Source organism: Oncorhynchus clarkii, chromosome 13 (assembly GCF_045791955.1).
Source record: "Oncorhynchus clarkii lewisi isolate Uvic-CL-2024 chromosome 13, UVic_Ocla_1.0, whole genome shotgun sequence".
Classification (NCBI taxonomy): Eukaryota; Metazoa; Chordata; class Actinopteri; order Salmoniformes; family Salmonidae; genus Oncorhynchus; species Oncorhynchus clarkii.
Window position 1 is genome coordinate 58,625,306 of NC_092159.1, and position 18,437 is coordinate 58,643,742.

An 18,437-nucleotide genomic window follows, 5' to 3' on the forward strand; every position below is an offset into this window, starting at 1 on the left:
TAGTCTAACATGAGAATAATGGCCTGCACGGTGCCTCTCTCTAGTCTAACATGAGAATAATGGCCTGCACGGTGCCTCTCTCTAGTCTGACATGAGAATAATGGCCTGCATGGTGCATCTCTCTAGTCTAACATGAGAATAATGGCCTGCACGGTGCCTCTCTCTAGTCTAACATGAGAATAATGGCCTGCACGGTGCATCTCTCTAGTCTGACATGAGAATAATGGCCTGCACGGTGCTTCTCTCTAGTCTAACATGAGAATAATGGCCTGCACGGTGCCTCTCTCTAGTCTGACATGAGAATAATGGCCTGCATGGTGCCTCTCTAGTCTAACATGAGAATAATGGCCTGCATGGTGCCTCTCTAGTCTGACATGAGAATAATGGCCTGCACGGTGCCTCTCTCTAGTCTAACATGAGAATAATGGCCTGCATGGTGCCTCTCTCTAGTCTGACATGAGAATAATGGCCTGCACGGTGCCTCTCTCTAGTATAACATGAGAATAATGGCCTGCACGGTGCCTCTCTCTAGTCTGACATGAGAATAATGGCCTGCACGGTGCCTCTCTCTAGTCTAACATGAGAATAATGGCCTGCACGGTGCCTCTCTCTAGTCTGACATGAGAATAATGGCCTGCATGGTGCCTCTCTAGTCTAACATGAGAATAATGGCCTGCATGGTGCCTCTCTAGTCTGACATGAGAATAATGGCCTGCACGGTGCCTCTCTCTAGTCTAACATGAGAATAATGGCCTGCACGGTGCCTCTCTATAGTATAACATGAGAATAATGGCCTGCACGTTGGCTCAGCCCCCTTAGTCACACTAAGCCCTGTAATCCACTGGCCTGATACACATTTCATCCTCAAATGCGTTTTCACAATGTGATATCGTGAATGTGTGTAACACTGTCTGTATTGATGAGGCTAATGTGCAGTAGCAGCAGTAGTAGCCTATGTCCAAGTGAATGTGTATCTCTGGGAGTTGTCCACTGTTGTTGTGTATAGGGCTGTGTTTAAATGTATTGCCCTGTATTTTCTGGGGTTTTATATCCAGCTGTTTAGCTACGGAACACTATATATTATGTCTAGAACTTTAGTAGATATGAGCCTTCAGAAATACTTCCCAAATATTTCATAACTTTACTGGCCAACATCTACTGTCACATTCCAAGAATACCAGGATGACGCACACACACACACACACACACACACACACACACACACACACACACACACACACACACAGCATACCAGCAGACATGACCTTGATGTTGGAACAATACAAGGAACAATAACATTCAACAAATAGCCATGCGTCCACCTGTCCAGTTGTGAAAACAAACTAGAGTGAAACAGTGTGAAAGTTGAATGTGTTTGAGGTTGTCCATTGTTCAGTGTAACAGTGTTATAGTCTTTATAGTGTTTGTGAGGTTTTCCATTGTTCAGTGTTATAGTCTTTATAGTGTTTGTGAGGTTTTCCATTGTTCAGTGTAACAGTGTTAGTCTTTATAGTGTTTGTGAGGTTTTCCATTGTTCAGTGTAACAGTGTTATAGTCTTTATAGTGTTTGTGAGGTTTTCCATTGTTCAGTGTAACAGTGTTAGTCTTTATAGTGTTTGTGAGGTTTTCCATTGTTCAGTGTAACAGTGTTAGTCTTTATAGTGTTTGTGAGGTTTTCCTTTGTTCAGTGTAACAGTGTTAGTCTTTATAGTGTTTGTGAGGTTTTCCATTGTTCAGTGTAACAGTGTTAGTCTTTATAGTGTTTGTGAGGTTGTCCATTGTTCAGTGTAACAGTGTTAGTCTTTATAGTGTTTGTGAGGTTTTCCATTGTTCAGTGTAACAGTGTTAGTCTTTATAGTGTTTGTGAGGTTTTCCTTTGTTCAGTGTAACAGTGTTAGTCTTTATAGTGTTTGTGAGGTTTTCCTTTGTTCAGTGTAACAGTGTTATAGTCTTTATAGTGTTTGTGAGGTTTTCCATTGTTCAGTGTAACAGTGTTAGTCTTTAGTGTTTGTGAGGTTTTCCATTGTTCAGTGTAACAGTGTTAGTCTTTATAGTGTTTGTGAGGTTTTCCATTGTTCAGTGTTATAGTCTTTATAGTGTTTGTGAGGTTGTCCATTATTCAGTGTTATAGTCTTTATAGTGTTTGTGAGGTTTTCCTTTGTTCAGTGTAACAGTGTTAGTCTTTATAGTGTTTGTGAGGTTTTCCATTGTTCAGTGTAACAGTGTTAGTCTTTATAGTGTTTGTGAGGTTTTCCTTTGTTCAGTGTAACAGTGTTAGTCTTTATAGTGTTTGTGAGGTTGTCCATTGTTCAGTGTAACAGTGTTAGTCTTTATAGTGTTTGTGAGGTTTTCCATTGTTCAGTGTAACAGTGTTATAGTCTTTATAGTGTTTGTGAGGTTTTCCATTGTTCAGTGTAACAGTGTTAGTCTTTATAGTGTTTGTGAGGTTTTCCATTGTTCAGTGTAACAGTGTTAGTCTTTATAGTGTTTGAGGTTTTCCATTGTTCAGTGTAACAGTGTTAGTCTTTATAGTGTTTGTGAGGTTTTCCATTGTTCAGTGTAACAGTGTTATAGTCTTTATAATGTTTGTGAGGTTTTCCATTGTTCAGTGTAACAGTGTTAGTCTTTATAGTGTTTGTGAGGTTTTCCATTGTTCAGTGTAACAGTGTTATAGTCTTTATAGTGTTTGTGAGGTTGTCCATTGTTCAGTGTAACAGTGTTATAGTCTTTATAGTGTTTGTGAGGTTTTCCATTGTTCAGTGTAACAGTGTTAGTCTTTATAGTGTTTGTGAGGTTGTCCATTGTTCAGTGTTATAGTCTTTATAGTGTTTGTGAGGTTGTCCATTATTCAGTGTTATAGTCTTTATAGTGTTTGTGAGGTTTTCCATTGTTCAGTGATAGTCTTTATAGTGTTTGTGAGGTTGTCCATTATTCAGTGTTATAGTCTTTATAGTGTTTGTGAGGTTGTCCATTATTCAGTGTTATAGTCTTTATAGTGTTTGTGAGGTTTTCCATTGTTCAGTGTAACAGTGTTAGTCTTTATAGTGTTTGTGAGGTTTTCCATTGTTCAGTGTAACAGTGTTATAGTCTTTATAATGTTTGTGAGGTTGTCCATTGTTCAGTGTAACAGTGTTAGTCTTTATAGTGTTTGTGAGGTTGTCCTTTGTTCAGTGTAACAGTGTTAGTCTTTATAGTGTTTGTGAGGTTGTCCATTGTTCAGTGTAACAGTGTTATAGTCTTTATAGTGTTTGTGAGGTTTTCCATTGTTCAGTGTAACAGTGTTAGTCTTTATAGTGTTTGTGAGGTTTTCCATTGTTCAGTGTAACAGTGTTAGTCTTTATAGTGTTTGTGAGGTTTTCCATTGTTCAGTGTAACAGTGTTAGTCTTTATAGTGTTTGTGAGGTTTTCCATTGTTCAGTGTAACAGTGTTATAGTCTTTATAGTGTTTGTGAGGTTTTCCATTGTTCAGTGTAACAGTGTTAGTCTTTATAGTGTTTGTGAGGTTTTCCTTTGTTCAGTGTAACAGTGTTAGTCTTTATAGTGTTTGTGAGGTTTTCCATTGTTCAGTGTAACAGTGTTAGTCTTTATAGTGTTTGTGAGGTTGTCCATTGTTCAGTGTAACAGTGTTAGTCTTTATAGTGTTTGTGAGGTTTTCCTTTGTTCAGTGTAACAGTGTTAGTCTTTATAGTGTTTGTGAGGTTTTCCTTTGTTCAGTGTAACAGTGTTAGTCTTTATAGTGTTTGTGAGGTTTTCCTTTGTTCAGTGTAACAGTGTTATAGTCTTTATAGTGTTTGTGAGGTTTTCCATTGTTCAGTGTAACAGTGTTAGTCTTTAGTGTTTGTGAGGTTTTCCATTGTTCAGTGTAACAGTGTTAGTCTTTATAGTGTTTGTGAGGTTTTCCATTGTTCAGTGTAACAGTGTTAGTCTTTATAGTGTTTGTGAGGTTTTCCATTGTTCAGTGTAACAGTGTTAGTCTTTATAGTGTTTGTGAGGTTTTCCTTTGTTCAGTGTAACAGTGTTATAGTCTTTATAGTGTTTGTGAGGTTGTCCATTGTTCAGTGTAACAGTGTTAGTCTTTATAGTGTTTGAACTTTTCCTATGGTCAGGTTGTAGTCTACAGTAAACTGGTTTTATAACACCATGGTCAGGTTGTAGTCTACAGTACACTGGTTTTATAACACCATGGTCAGGTTGTAGTCTACAGTAAACTGGTTTTATTACACTATGGTCAGGTTGTAGTCTACAGTAAACTGGTTTTATAACACCATGGTCAGGTTGTAGTCTACAGTAAACTGGTTTTATAACACCATTGTCAGGTTGTAGTCTACAGTAAACTGGTTTTATTACACTATGGTCAGGTTGTAGTCTACAGTAAACTGGTTTTATAACACCATGGTCAGGTTGTAGTCTACAGTAAACTGGTTTTATAACACTATGGTCAGGTTGTAGTCTACAGTAAACTGGTTTTATAACACTATGGTCAGGTTGTTGTCTACAGTAAACTGGTTTTATTACACTATGGTCAGGTTGTAGTCTACAGTAAACTGGTTTTATAACACTATGGTCAGGTTGTAGTCTACAGTAAACTGTTTTTTATAACACCATGGTCAGGTTGTAGTCTACAGTACACTGGTTTTATTACACTATGGTCAGGTTGTAGTCTACAGTAAACTGGTTTTATAACACTATGGTCAGGTTGTAGTCTACAGTAAACTGATTTTATAACACCATGGTCAGGTTGTAGTCTACAGTAAACTGGTTTTATAACACCATGTTAAGGTTGTAGTCTACAGTAAACTGGTTTTATAACACTATGGTCAGGTTGTTGTCTACAGTAAACTGGTTTTATAACACCATGGTCAGGTTGTAGTCTACAGTAAACTGGTTTTATTACACTATGGTCAGGTTGTTGTCTACAGTAAACTGGTTTTATAACACCATGGTCAGGTTGTAGTCTACAGTAAACTGGTTTTATTACACTATGGTCAGGTTGTAGTCTACAGTAAACTGATTTTATAACACCATTGTCAGGTTGTAGTCTACAGTAAACTGGTTTTATAACACTATGGTCAGGTTGTAGTCTACAGTAAACTGGTTTTATAACACCATGGTCAGGTTGTAGTCTACAGTAAACTGATTTTATAACACCATGGTCAGGTTGTAGTCTACAGTAAACTGGTTTTATAAGGAAGCTTTATTCATGACTTTTTACACTTTTTTCCAGAAAAATGTATATTTCTTTGGATGTAATCTGACCAGGTAACATCCAAAATAACACATGTCCCATGACGTGTTTATCTTCTCATGATAAATATGTTGTTACTAGTTGGTTCTAATTTGGTTATATGATGTCTTCTCAACCAGAAAACGTCATTAAGATGCATTTGAAAATGTTGGTAGACAAAGATGCTTTACAGTTGTACATCATTGAGAGAACAGAATTGAATTTGCCCTTTTCAGTAATGGAATTATTTCCTGCTTATTTAGACCAGTAAGCAGCCACATGATTTAATGTCCTAAAACAAAGACCTTTCTTTACACTCTATCAGCAGCCGTGACATTTACATAATATTTACATAAACATCCAGTTTACATCAGATTTACTGAAGTATCCTCTTTGCATCTGTTAATGTGGATCAAGGAGAGGATGAGTATGAGTGCAACATATTTGCAGTTTTGCCTACGGTTAAGAATGTCAGAATCCTAGTGCATTTTGGTATGAATAAGGTAAGGGCTCTTTTCCTATCGCTTGTCTTTGGGTTTATGCAGGGCTTGAGGGGTGAACTGCTTACAGTGAATTGGATCATTGTTGGAACCGGTCAACAAACACACACAGAGTAGTACATTGTCATCATGTCTATCCCAAGTTGGCATTTAGGAGCACAACAGGGTTGTTCAGTGAATATCCCCCAAAGGAGGATTCCCATGCTGTGGCTTAGTGGTGACCAACATGGGACAAAGGTGGTATTTGGACTTTAAATGAACAACAACTTCAAAATGCTTTATAGTATTGCTAGATGCTTCACAAGTCATTTACAAGTAAAGTCATACTAGAAAATGATGTTTTGTTTTAGGTAGAACTCAATATGTGTTTAATTATGTGTGGCACATGAGTGGTCTCTCTCCCATATAGGCTTATTCTCAAACTGAGATGCTGAAGATAAAATGGCCGAACCCCGGGCCTAGGGCCCATAGACACGTCTGTCGATGTGAAAGGATCAGACCAATACACGCCGTGTGGTAGTAGCTCTGCCTAGTCCTCTCATAGACTTGGTGGTACATTTACTGTGTGGCTTGTAGGCCTGCTCTGAGTCATGTAGTAGAACTAGACCTTGTAGGCCTGCTCTAAGTCATGTAGTAGAACTAGACCTTGTAGGCCTGCTCTGAGTCATGTAGTAGAACTAGACCTTGTAGGCCTGCTCTGAGTCATGTAGTAGAACTAGACCTTGTAGGCCTGCTCTAAGTCATGTAGTAGAACTAGACCTTGTAGGCCTGCTCTAAGTCATGTAGTAGAACTAGACCTTGTAGGCCTGCTCTGAGTCATGTAGTAGAACTAGACCTTGTAGGCCTGCTCTGAGTCATGTAGTAGAACTAGACCTTGTAGGCCTGCTCTGAGTCATGTAGTAGAACTAGACCTTGTAGGCCTGCTCTGAGTCATGTAGTAGAACTAGACCTTGTAGGCCTGCTCTGAGTCATGTAGTAGAACTAGACCTTGTAGGCCTGTTCTGAGTCATGTAGTAGAACTAGACCTTGTAGGCCTGCTCTGAGTCATGTAGTAGAACTAGACCTTGTAGGCCTGCTCTGAGTCATGTAGTAGAACTAGACCTTGTAGGCCTGCTCTGAGTCATGTAGTAGAACTAGACCTTGTAGGCCTGCTCTGAGTCATGTAGTAGAACTAGACCTTGTAGGCCTACTCTGAGTCATGTAGTAGAACTAGACCTTGTAGGCCTGCTCTGAGTCATGTAGTAGAACTAGACCTTGTAGGCCTACTCTGAGTCATGCAGTAGAACTAGACCTTGTAGGCCTACTCTGAACCATGTAGTAGAACTAGACCTTGTAGGCCTACTCTGAACCATGTAGTAGAACTAGACCTTGTAGGCCTACTCTGAGTCATGTAGTAGAACGAAACCGTTCACGGCTGCTGAGTGGCGCAGCAGTCTAAGGCGCTGTATCTCACTACTAGAGGCATCACTACAGACACCCTGGTTCAAATCCAGCCTGTATCACAACCGGCCATGATTGGGAGTCCCATAGGGCGGCGCACAATTGGCCCAGCGTCGTCCGGGTTTGGCCGATGTAGGCCGTCATTGTAAATAAGAATTTGTTCTTAACAGACTTTCCTAGCTAAATAAAGGTTACATTTAAAACAAAATCCACGTCTCCACCAGTGTCTTGGGGTTGTTTCAGGATGGGACCAACATCTTCTTCACACCACCTCTCCCAGTTGGTCAGACCAGAGAGAGAGAATAAGGAGAAAGTAGATGACTCTTTCCCAATTTGTCTTCCATTGACTCCTTGCATCCTCTCTTTACGTCGCATTGGAGGAGAAGGTCTGAGGGGAGGGACATTTGATTGATCTTTTCCTCCAATGTGGTTTAAGGAGGAGGCAAGAAGACTAATTGGAAGAGAGGCTACCTGTCATTCCCTCTCTCACACTTCCCGCCTCCCAAGACTGCTCTAACAGCATTCCTCCTCTTGGGCTTAGTGTTTAAACAGGCCAGGACATGCTCATACCATCTCTGACTCCTAACTGCAGTGTCGCAGACGTGCTGGTGTTGTGACAGAAGTCCTGCTCATCTTTACCAGAATTACCACAGTATAGTATTGATGTTTAATTAAGATGTCAGCTGACTGCTCCAAGCCCAGTAAACCTCTGTAGAGCTACAGAAAAAAAGATGCCACAGAGATGACTTCTTACCAATATTGCTACAAGACCAGTTGAGTAACAGTAGGAAACAGGTTTAATGCATTGTAAGACTTGTAATAAGCATGTATGACCCCTTCATTTGGGCTCCCGAGTGGCGCAGCGGTCTGAGGCACTGCATCTCAGTGCTAGAGGCGTCACTACAGACCCTGGTTTGAATCCAGGCTTCATCACAACCGGCTGTGATTGGTAGTCCCATAGGGCGGCGCACAATTGGCCCAGCGTTAGGGTTTGACCAGGGTAGGCCGTCATTGTAAATAAGAATTTGTTCTTAACTGACTTGCCTAGTTAAATAAAGGTTAAATAAATAACAGCCATTGCAGTGTAGATACAACATATTATAAAGGCATTATGAAGGCTCATACCCTATATGTACAGTTGAAGTTGGACGTTTACATACACCTTAGCCAAATACACTCAGTTTTTCACAATTCCTGACATTTAATCCCAGTAAAAATTCCCTGTTTTAGGTCATTTAGGATCACCACTTTTATTTGAACAATGAAATGTCAGAGTAATAGAGTGATTTATTTCAGCTTTTATTTATTTCATCACATTCCCAGTGGGTCATAAGTTTACCTACACTCAATTAGTATTTGGTAGCATTGCCTTTAAATTGTTTAACTTGGGTTAAACGTTTCGGATAGCCTTCCACAAGCTTCCCACAATAAGTTGGGTGAATTTTGGCCCATTCCTCCTGACAGAGCTGGTGTAACTGAGTCAGGTTTGTAGGCCTCCTTGTTCGCACACGCTTTTTCAGTTCTGCACACAAATGGGATTGAGCGGACCTCTTTGTGATGGCCACTCCAATACCTTGACTTTGTTGTCCTTAGGCCATTTTTCCACAACTTTGGAAGTATGCTTGGGGTCATTGTCCATTTGGAAGACCCATTTGCGGCCAAGCTTTAACTTCCTGACTGATGTCTTGACATGTTGCTTCAAATATATCCACATAATTTTCCTACCTCATGATGCCATCTATTTTGTGAAGTGCACCAGTCCCTCCTGCAGCAAAGCACCCCCACAGCATGATGCTGCCACCCCCGTGTTTCACGGTTGGGATGGTGTACTTCAGCTTGCAAGCCTCCCCCTTTTTCCTCCAAACCTGTTGATGGTCATTATGGCCAAACAGTTCTATTTTTGTTTCATCAGACCAGAGGACATTTCTCCAAAAAGTACGATCTTTGTCCCCATGTGCGGTTGCAAACTGTAGTCTGTCTTTTTTATGGCGGTTTGGAGCAGTGTCTTCTTCCTTGCTGAGCAGCCTTTCAGGTTTTGTCAATATAGGACTCGTTTTACTTTGGATATAGATACTTTTGTACCTGTTTCCTCCAGCATCTACACAAGATCCTTTTCTGTTGTTCTGGGATTGATTTGTACTTTACGCACCAAAATACGTTCATCTCTAGGAGACAGAACGCGTCTCCTTCCTGAGCGGTATGATGGCTGCATCGTCCCATGGTGTTTATACTTGCGTACTCTAGTTTGTACAGATGAACGGGGTACCTTCAGGCATTTAGAAATGTCTCCCAAGGATGAACCAGACTTGTGTAGGTCTTCAAAAAAAATTCTGAGGTCTTGGCTGATTTGTTTTGATTTTCCCACAATGTCAAGCAAAGAGGCACTGAGTTTGAAGGTAGGCCTTGAAATACATCCACAGGTGCACCTCCAATTGACTCAAATCATGTCAATTAGCATATCCGAAGCTTCTAAAGCCATGACATCTTTTTCTGGAATTTTCCAAGCTGTTTAAAGGCACAGTCAACTTAGTGTATGTACAATTCTGACCCACTGGAATTGTGATACTTTGAATGATAAGTGAAATAATCTGTCAGGAAACAATTGTTGCAAAATTACTTGTGTCATGCACAAAGTAGATGTCCTAACCGACTTGCCAAAACTATAGTTTGTTAACAAGAAATGTGTGGTGGAGTGGTTGAAAAACGAGATTTATTGACTCCAACCTAAGTGTATGTAAACTTCCAACTTCAACTGTATACACAGGAGTAAAGAATTACACCCAAGTGTTACAAAAAGTTGCATTAATGTTGTAGAATGTGTTGTGCCATAACACAGTTCAGTTGCACAACACATTCTACAACATTAATGCAACTTTTTGTAACACTTGGGTGTAATTCTTTACTCCTGTGTATACAGTTGAAGTTGGAAGTTTACATACACTTAGGTTGGAGTCAATAAATCTTGTTTTTCAACCACTCCACACATTTCTTGTGAGAGTAATTAGCCTATAGTATCGGGTGACTGTCACTATGATGAGATGTGAGTGACAGCATAGGTCCTATGCCAGGGGCAGACTGGGACCAGAAATCGGCCCGGGCATTTCATCACGCTGGAATCTGACAATTTTGGGCAGGTTTCTGTGTCTGTGCTCATTAACCTATTGAATTTACTAGTTTAATTTACTAATTTAACTAATAAAATAACTTAAAATACTGTATGGTTTTGTATCTCTCTTTGGCATAATACTGCCACAAACAAGGGCCTACATTATAAGTAGGCTAACAATGAAAAAGTCATTTCTTTACTTTTCATTCAAGTCACCGAAAGTTTGTTTTCCTGTTTATTGTCTCATTGTATTCTGAAGTAGAGTTGCAGTATTCTGAAGTCGACCTATGTGACCACACACACACACACACACACACACACACACACACACACCTCCGATTTGAGTCTGACGGATGTGGTGGAGTGTTGAAGGCAGCAATATTGCACAGATTGCCAATGTACTGCACTATCTGTGTGTCAATCTCTTTCCCTGCCTCCACCTCCACTCAACTCTGCTGCCTGTTTTCCTCCCAACAACAGCCTGATCTCAGTTTAACAGTTTAACAAGGCAACAGGTTGGAATAGAGTGAAATAGTAATGGCGTCTTTTTGTAGGAAATAACTCTGTCATGGTTCATTGAACAAAGCCTATGGGGAAATTAAGGCGTTTTTGGAGGGTTTTTGGATAAACACTGAAAATAAGGTCTGTAGTTAACACAGGTTTAGGAGATCTTATACGTTTTGTTCAAATCAAACTTTGTCACATGTGCCGAATACAACATGTGTAGGGAGACCTTACCATGAAATGCTTTACTTACAAGCCCTTAACCAACAGTGCAGTTCAAGAAAGAGTTAAGAAAATATTTACCTAATAAACTAAAGTACAATTATTATAAAATAACAATGGGGCCATATACAGGGCGTACCGGTACATAGTGCGGGGGTGCAGGTTAGTCAAGGTAATATAGAAATAGAAATCCCTGATCACACTTGTGACGTTGGCTAGCCAAGCTCATGCCCATAAACGTGTCATCGGGTCTAACGCCAAACTGCGCATGTGCAGGGCGTCAAATCATTGGCACTCCTTCGATATAAAGTTGTTTTTGACAAAAATTAAAACGTGTCAGTATGTTACTTTCACGCGGTTGGAGTAATGGCATGTTCAACTCCTTAATATATTGGCTCGCATCTAGGTTGTGCCTTTAGATTACGAGAAAATTAACAACCAAGGAAGAATGTTTCCTTTCTCTCATTGACTTCTCAAACCCCCAAACTCGGCCTGGTCTGTTTCACCAGCGTTCCCTGGGTTTAGAAGCTCTGTGATTATACTGCGCGTTACGCAAAGACGTGCGTGCCATTTGCCGCGCCTCTTCCCGAACAGAGTCACTGCTGCGCAGACACAGATTGGCTTGTCAAAGTACGCGAAACCACTCCCGTCAACTGCTAACTCCCTTCCTTTGAATAGCAACCCATCAGATACCGTGTTTTATAGACGTGATTCCAGTACATAATAGTAAAAGTTATTCAATTAACCGTTTAAATAGCATTGGTTTCGTATCCGCAAGGTGAGCGGTGAAAACTTTGAAGCACCCACTCATTTGGAATAGCCTACTAGACCGGAAAATGGTTCTCAAATCGGAAGACGGAGTCGGTAAGTTATACTAGATAGTGAGAAAAATATGATTCTGATCTGAAATGTATTCGCAAAGTTTGCTCACTTGTTGTCAATAGATAGCCGATTCAATTCTGTGTTTTACGAAATGATTCAGAGAGCTCAGAAGTTTAGTCTGTAATGAGCTTTGGTGGTGAGCGTGAGAACTCACCCACAAAATGTCTTCTTCTACTCTGAGTCGGCGATGGGGTGGCCTTGCTTACAATGTTTACTTACTAAGTTGACTAAGAAACAATTCCTCCCGGAATGCCACTGATTTACATAGTCCTGAAAACAAATTCCATGCAGCCTACTATTCTAAGGAAAGTTGTCGGGGTTATGATCATATTCATTGTCAATAGATTTCTGCATGATTCCGTTTATTATATCAGTTGTCTCACACATTTGTTATTTTGAGGTTATGTTATTTATTGGCCATGTATTATTTAATTTAGAGGCCTTCAATGTATTACTACAATAATAGTAGAGGGACAGACTCATTTTTCCTGAATAAATAATGTAGGCCTATTTCCATGCTCGACACATTGTAACATTAGTTTCAGGGATGCATTGTAAAACACATAATGCGTTGTGAATCTATAGATTACCAGCACATTTGATGTATTATTCTGGTTGAACAGGATCTTGTTGTTCAACTGTTGGGTTTTTGTGTTGAGTGTCACTGTACAGTGAATGAATCACTATAAGGGTCTGTTCACTAGCAACAGGTGTTTGTCTGCAGCCCTGCCGTTTCATCACCAAAGTAGGCCGTTGGCACGTTCAGTAACACTTAGCAAGAGCCTAAAGTGATCTTATATCTGTGTAATAATGCTCAGTACTTTAGTAACAATATTGCATTCATGTTTTTGTTGTGATGGAGTTGAGTAGTTTTAGTAATTACACAAGAGGAGTTAGGATTATTCCACCTGGGTAATAACAAAACCGCTCCATTAAATGCCATTACTAATACATCACAATGTTAATGCGATGTTATTACAAGAGCAATCACAGTTTTAGAAGAGCAACTTCGTGTTAAATACCACCTCCCATTCTAAAGAGATCAGCCATATTGTTCTTTGTGTGTAATTTCAGTCAATGCTTCTTTCTTTAAGCAAGATCCCCCTCTTATTAGGCTAGCAATTTCCGTTAGTCATAACCATTAAATGTGTCATTTTCCTATGAAAGACCCTGTCGCCTTTGATGTCTGTAGTGGAAAGAGGAGGCCTTCATGTTGCCTGTATTGTTTAATGTTCTTTTCATCTATGGTTTGGTGAACCTGTGGGTCGTTATAATTCACAGTTTTAGCCCACTTCACGTCCTTGTTAATCCCGTTAGAGGAACTGTGAACTAGAGGTTGACCGATAATGATTTTTCAACACCCATACCGATACTGATTATCTGAGGACCCCAAAAATTAATGGAGGACCAAAAAAAGCCGATACCGATTTAATTGGGCAATTATTTTATGTATATATATTTATAATAAATGCCAATTACAACAATACTCAATGAACACTTTTATTTTAACTTAATATAATACATACATTAATTTAGTCTCAAATAAATCATGAAACATGTTTAAATTGGTTTAAATAATGCAAAAACACAGTGATAGACAAGAAAGTAAAAGTGCAATATGTGCCATGTGAAAAAGCTAACGTTTAAGTTCCTTGCTCAGAACATGAGAACATATGAAAGCTGGTGGTTCCTTTTAACCTTTTAACAAAAAGACTTCAATATTCCCAGTTAAGAAGTTTTAGGTTGTACTTATTATAGGAATTATAGGACTATTTATTTCTATACCATTTATATTTCATATGCCTTTGACTATTGGATGTTCTTATGGGCACTGTAGTATTGTCAGCCTAATCTCTGGAGTTGATAGTCTTGAAGTCATAAACAGCGCTGTGCCTCAAGCATTGCTAAGAGTTGCTGTTTGAATGAATGCTTACGAGCCTGCTGCTGCCTACCATCGCTCTGTCAGACTGCTCTATTAAATATTAAATCATACACTTAAGTATAATATAATAAACACACAGAAATACGAGCCTTGGGTCATTAATATGGTCAAATCCGGAAACTGCTGCATATACCCTGACTCTGCTTGCACTGAACGCAAGAGAAGCGACAATTTCCCTAGTTAATATTGCCTGCTAACATGCATTTCTTTTAACTACATATACAGGTTTAAAAAATATATTAATTTGTATTGATTTTAAGAAAGACATTGATGTTTATGGTTTGGTACATTATTGCAATGATTGTGCTTTTTTCGCGAATGCGCTTTGTTAAATCATCATCACCCGTTTGGCGAAGTAGGCTGTGATTCGATGATAAATTAACAGGCACCACATTGATTATGTGCAACGCAGGACAAGCTAGATAAACTAGTAATATCATCAACCATGTGTAGTTAACTAGTGATTATCTGAAGAATGATTGTTTTTTATAAGATAAGTTTAATGCTAGGTAGCAGCTTACCTTGGCTCCTTGCAGCCACAAGGTCCTTTTGAAGCTGCACTCGCGTAACAGGTAGTCAGCCTGCCAAGCCGTTTCCTCGTGGAGTAACAGGTGGTCAGCCTGCCAAGCCGTTTCCTCGTGGAGTGCAATGTAATCGGCTTCCAAAAAGGCAGATTATCGATTGTTATGAAAACTTGAAGTCGGCCCAAATTAGTCGGCCATGCCGATTTTAATCGGTTGACCTCTACTGTGACCCCCACTGACTGACTGACTTACTGACTTACTGACTGACTGAACCCCTCTGACTGACTAACTGAACCCCTCTGACTGACTGAACCATTCTGAATGACTGACTGACTGAACCCCTCTGACTGACTGAACCCCTCTGACTGACTGAACCATTCTGAATGACTGACTAACTGAACCCCTCTGACTGACAGTATGCCACATGCCAGATGATTTAGTTACAGTATGGAATTCACAACTAAATGTTTGCCAGCTAGATATCTTCTAACTATTAAGTTAACTGTCTAGAATGTGCTAAATGGTCTGCAGTTGTGCATTTGGTTTGCTAACTTAGTAGCTAGTTATCTAGCTAAGTGGTTAGCTTCTTGCAATCAAGCTCCTCTTGGTAAGAGCAGAGAATCCCCTCCGGATCAAGAGCCTTGCTGTCTAATATTAGTTTTGTGAGTGAACTAAATAGGGCATCGGGTACCATTTGGACTCTCTGTCTCTATGCCTGGTTACTGTGCTGATAACATTTCCCCAGGACTGGCCCCTTTCTCTCTGGCAGTCACATTGGACGCAGGCGGGCTCAGTGGAACCAAGCCATTTCTTTCCTTCCTCCTCTCTCTCTCTCTCTCTCCTTGTCTTCTACAGTTCTAGAACAGGTAGCAACAGGTTGACTGTTTGTCATAACAGCAGAAGTCACTGATCAGTGCTGTTGATGGGGTCCCTGTGTTACAGACTGTAAAGGCTGCAGTGCTGCTGCTAACAGTCAGTTTTGTTGTGACCTCTGTAGCGACGCATTTCAAGAACTCTGAAAATGTGCCATTCAAATGTTGTGGCTGGGCTGCCCATGCTTTGGTTGTGTACTTTTAGGAACTTGATTTGTTTGGGCTGTGGGGGAGGGAGGTTAAAGTGAAAGGATGTTTTTTTGATATGTTACATATAGAGCTGTACATGCTAGAGTGCCTACCCATAGTATTCACTGATGGGATCTCTATTGTGTGCTCGGTAATGTGACTGGAATAATAGATTACTCTGTGTGTGTCTCTGTGTGTCTCTGTGTGTCTCCTGTGTGTCTCCTGTGTCTCTGTGTGTCTCTGTGTGTCTCTGTGTGTCTCTGTGTGTCTCTGTGTGTCTCTGTGTGTCTCTGTGTGTCTCTGTGTGTCTCCGTGTGAAAGAGAGAGTATTAAAGGGAGCAGGAGAAAGAGAGACCATAGGAACAATGTTAGAGATGGAAGCTATGTGATGATGCTCTCCCAGACAGCTGTGTGAAGCATCGTTGCTTGGCTTTGGGGTCAGTCTGACTAATGGCTATAGTCTGGAGATGATGCATCTCAGCCTATGTTCCATTATACTAGCAAACAATACACAACCCCTTTCTTGATCCTACGTCATTTGCAAGTGTGGACAGTGGAAAACAAAAGAGGTCCTGCTCCTCAGAGTGGAGGGTGGAGGACTGTGGTCTTGAAGGAGGAGGAGGTTGTGTTGGGGTGCACTACACCTTTCCCACAGTCAGGGCGTTGACTGACTGCCGCTCACTCTGCCCTAGAGCTGTGAGAAACGGCCACAACAGGAAGCCAGCAGAGCTCCCAATGAGCCTGGCAGGAAGTGACGTGTGTGTCTGTGTTGGAGGGCAGGGTACCACACACACACACACACACACACACACACACACACACACACACACACACACACACACACACACACACACACACACACACACACACACGGCCCGGGTGGGTGGGATAGTGTGTGCGTGTCTGTCTTGTGTGGCAACCACTGTGTGTGGCTGGCTCTGTGTCAGCTACTGGTGTGGACGGCCTATAATGCCAGTGGGGATGTTGACAGTATGACGAGGCATCAGGGGCTTCAGCATCAACATGGAGCAAAGATGGCTGTTGTAGATACATGGTGACGCTTCCCCTTGGTGCATATCCAGAATCAGCTTCCCCTCCCTCAATCCTAACCTTAACCATTAGTGAGGGAAATAATCAGTGTGTAGGTCAACTTCACCCTACTCCTTCACTCCCACCACTACCAGGATTTCAGGATGTTTATGTTGTGTGTGTTGGTTTAGCAGAGAGGCCCAGTCTACTGCTGTTCCCCCTGTACCAGAGTAGGGCACCGGTTGAACCCCTACTCCCCCTGTACCAGAGTAGGGCACCGGTTGAACCCCTACTCCCCCTGTACCAGAGTAGGGCACTGGTTGAACCCCTACTCCCCCTGTACCAGAGTACAGTACCGGTTGAACTGCTGCTCCCCCTGTACCAGAGTACAGTACTAGTTGAACCCCTACTCCCCCTGTACCAGAGTACAGTACCGGTTGAACCCCTACTCCCCCTGTACCAGAGTACAGTACCGGTTGAACCCCTACTCCCCCTGTACCAGAGTACAGTACCGGTTGAACCCCTACTCCCCCTGTACCAGAGTACAGTACCGGTTGAACCCCTACTCCCCCTGTACCAGAGTACAGTACCGGTTGAACCCCTACTCCCCCTGTACCAGAGTACAGCACCGGTTGAACCCCTACTCCCCCTGTACCAGAGTACAGCACCGGTTGAACCCCTACTCCCCCTGTACCAGAGTACAGCACCGGTTGAACCCCTACTCCCCCTGTACCAGAGTACAGTACCGGTTGAACCCCTACTCCCCCTGTACCAGAGTACAGTACCGGTTGAACCCCTACTCCCCCTGTACCAGAGTACAGTACCGGTTGAACCCCTACTCCCCCTGTACCAGAGTACAGTACCGGTTGAACCCCTACTCCCCCTGTACCAGAGTACAGTACCGGTTGAACCCCTACTCCCCCTGTACCAGAGTACAGTACCGGTTGAACCCCTACTCCCCCTGTACCAGAGTACAGCACCGGTTGAACCCCTACTCCCCCTGTACCAGAGTACAGTACCGGTTGAACCCCTACTCCCCCTGTACCAGAGTACAGTACCGGTTGAACCCCTACTCCCCCTGTACCAGAGTACAGTACCGGTTGAACCCCTACTCCCCCTGTACCAGAGCACAGCACCGGTTGAACCCCTACTCCCCCTGTACCAGAGCACAGCACCGGTTCAACTGCTCCTCCCCCTGTACCAGAGTACAGCACCGGTTCAACTGCTGCTCCCCCTGTACCAGAGTACAGTACCGGTTGAACCCCTACTCCCCCTGTACCAGAGTACAGCACCGGTTGAACCCCTACTCCCCCTGTACCAGAGCACAGCACCGGTTCAACTGCTGCTCCCCCTGTACCAGAGCACAGCACCGGTTGAACCCCTACTCCCCCTGTACCAGAGTACAGTACCGGTTGAACCCCTACTCCCCCTGTACCAGAGTACAGTACCGGTTGAACCCCTACTCCCCCTGTACCAGAGTACAGCACCGGTTCAACTGCTGCTCCCCCTGTACCAGAGTACAGTACCGGTTGAACCCCTACTCCCCCTGTACCAGAGTACAGTACCGGTTGAACCCCTACTCCCCCTGTACCAGAGTACAGCACCGGTTGAACCCCTACTCCCCCTGTACCAGAGTACAGTACCGGTTGAACCCCTACTCCCCCTGTACCAGAGTACAGTACTGGTTGAACCCCTACTCCCCCTGTACCAGAGTACAGTACTGGTTGAACCCCTACTCCCCCTGTACCAGAGTACAGTACTGGTTGAACCCCTACTCCCCCTGTACCAGAGTACAGTACCGGTTGAACCCCTACTCCCCCTGTACCAGAGTACAGTACCGGTTGAACCCCTACTCCCCCTGTACCAGAGCACAGCACCGGTTGAACCCCTACTCCCCCTGTACCAGAGTACAGTACCGGTTGAACCCCTACTCCCCCTGTACCAGAGTACAGTACCGGTTGAACCCCTACTCCCCCTGTACCAGAGCACAGCACCGGTTGAAC

At 42.3% G+C, this 18,437-nt stretch overlaps 1 protein-coding gene across 3 annotated transcripts in view; it reads left to right on the plus strand.

Moving 5' to 3' along the window:
- LOC139365172 (cytohesin-1-like) overlaps positions 1-18,437 on the plus strand; it is a 118,848-nt gene that overhangs the window by 33,188 nt on the left and 67,223 nt on the right. The window contains exon 1 of one of the 3 annotated variants that reach the window (XM_071102615.1): positions 11,609-11,860. The exons of the other annotated variants lie outside the window; for them this stretch is intronic. Coding sequence (XP_070958716.1) covers positions 11,833-11,860 — 28 coding nt within the window. The 5' untranslated portion in view covers positions 11,609-11,832. Of the gene's footprint in view, positions 1-11,608; positions 11,861-18,437 lie in introns of those variants that run through there. 3 annotated transcript variants of the gene reach the window in all.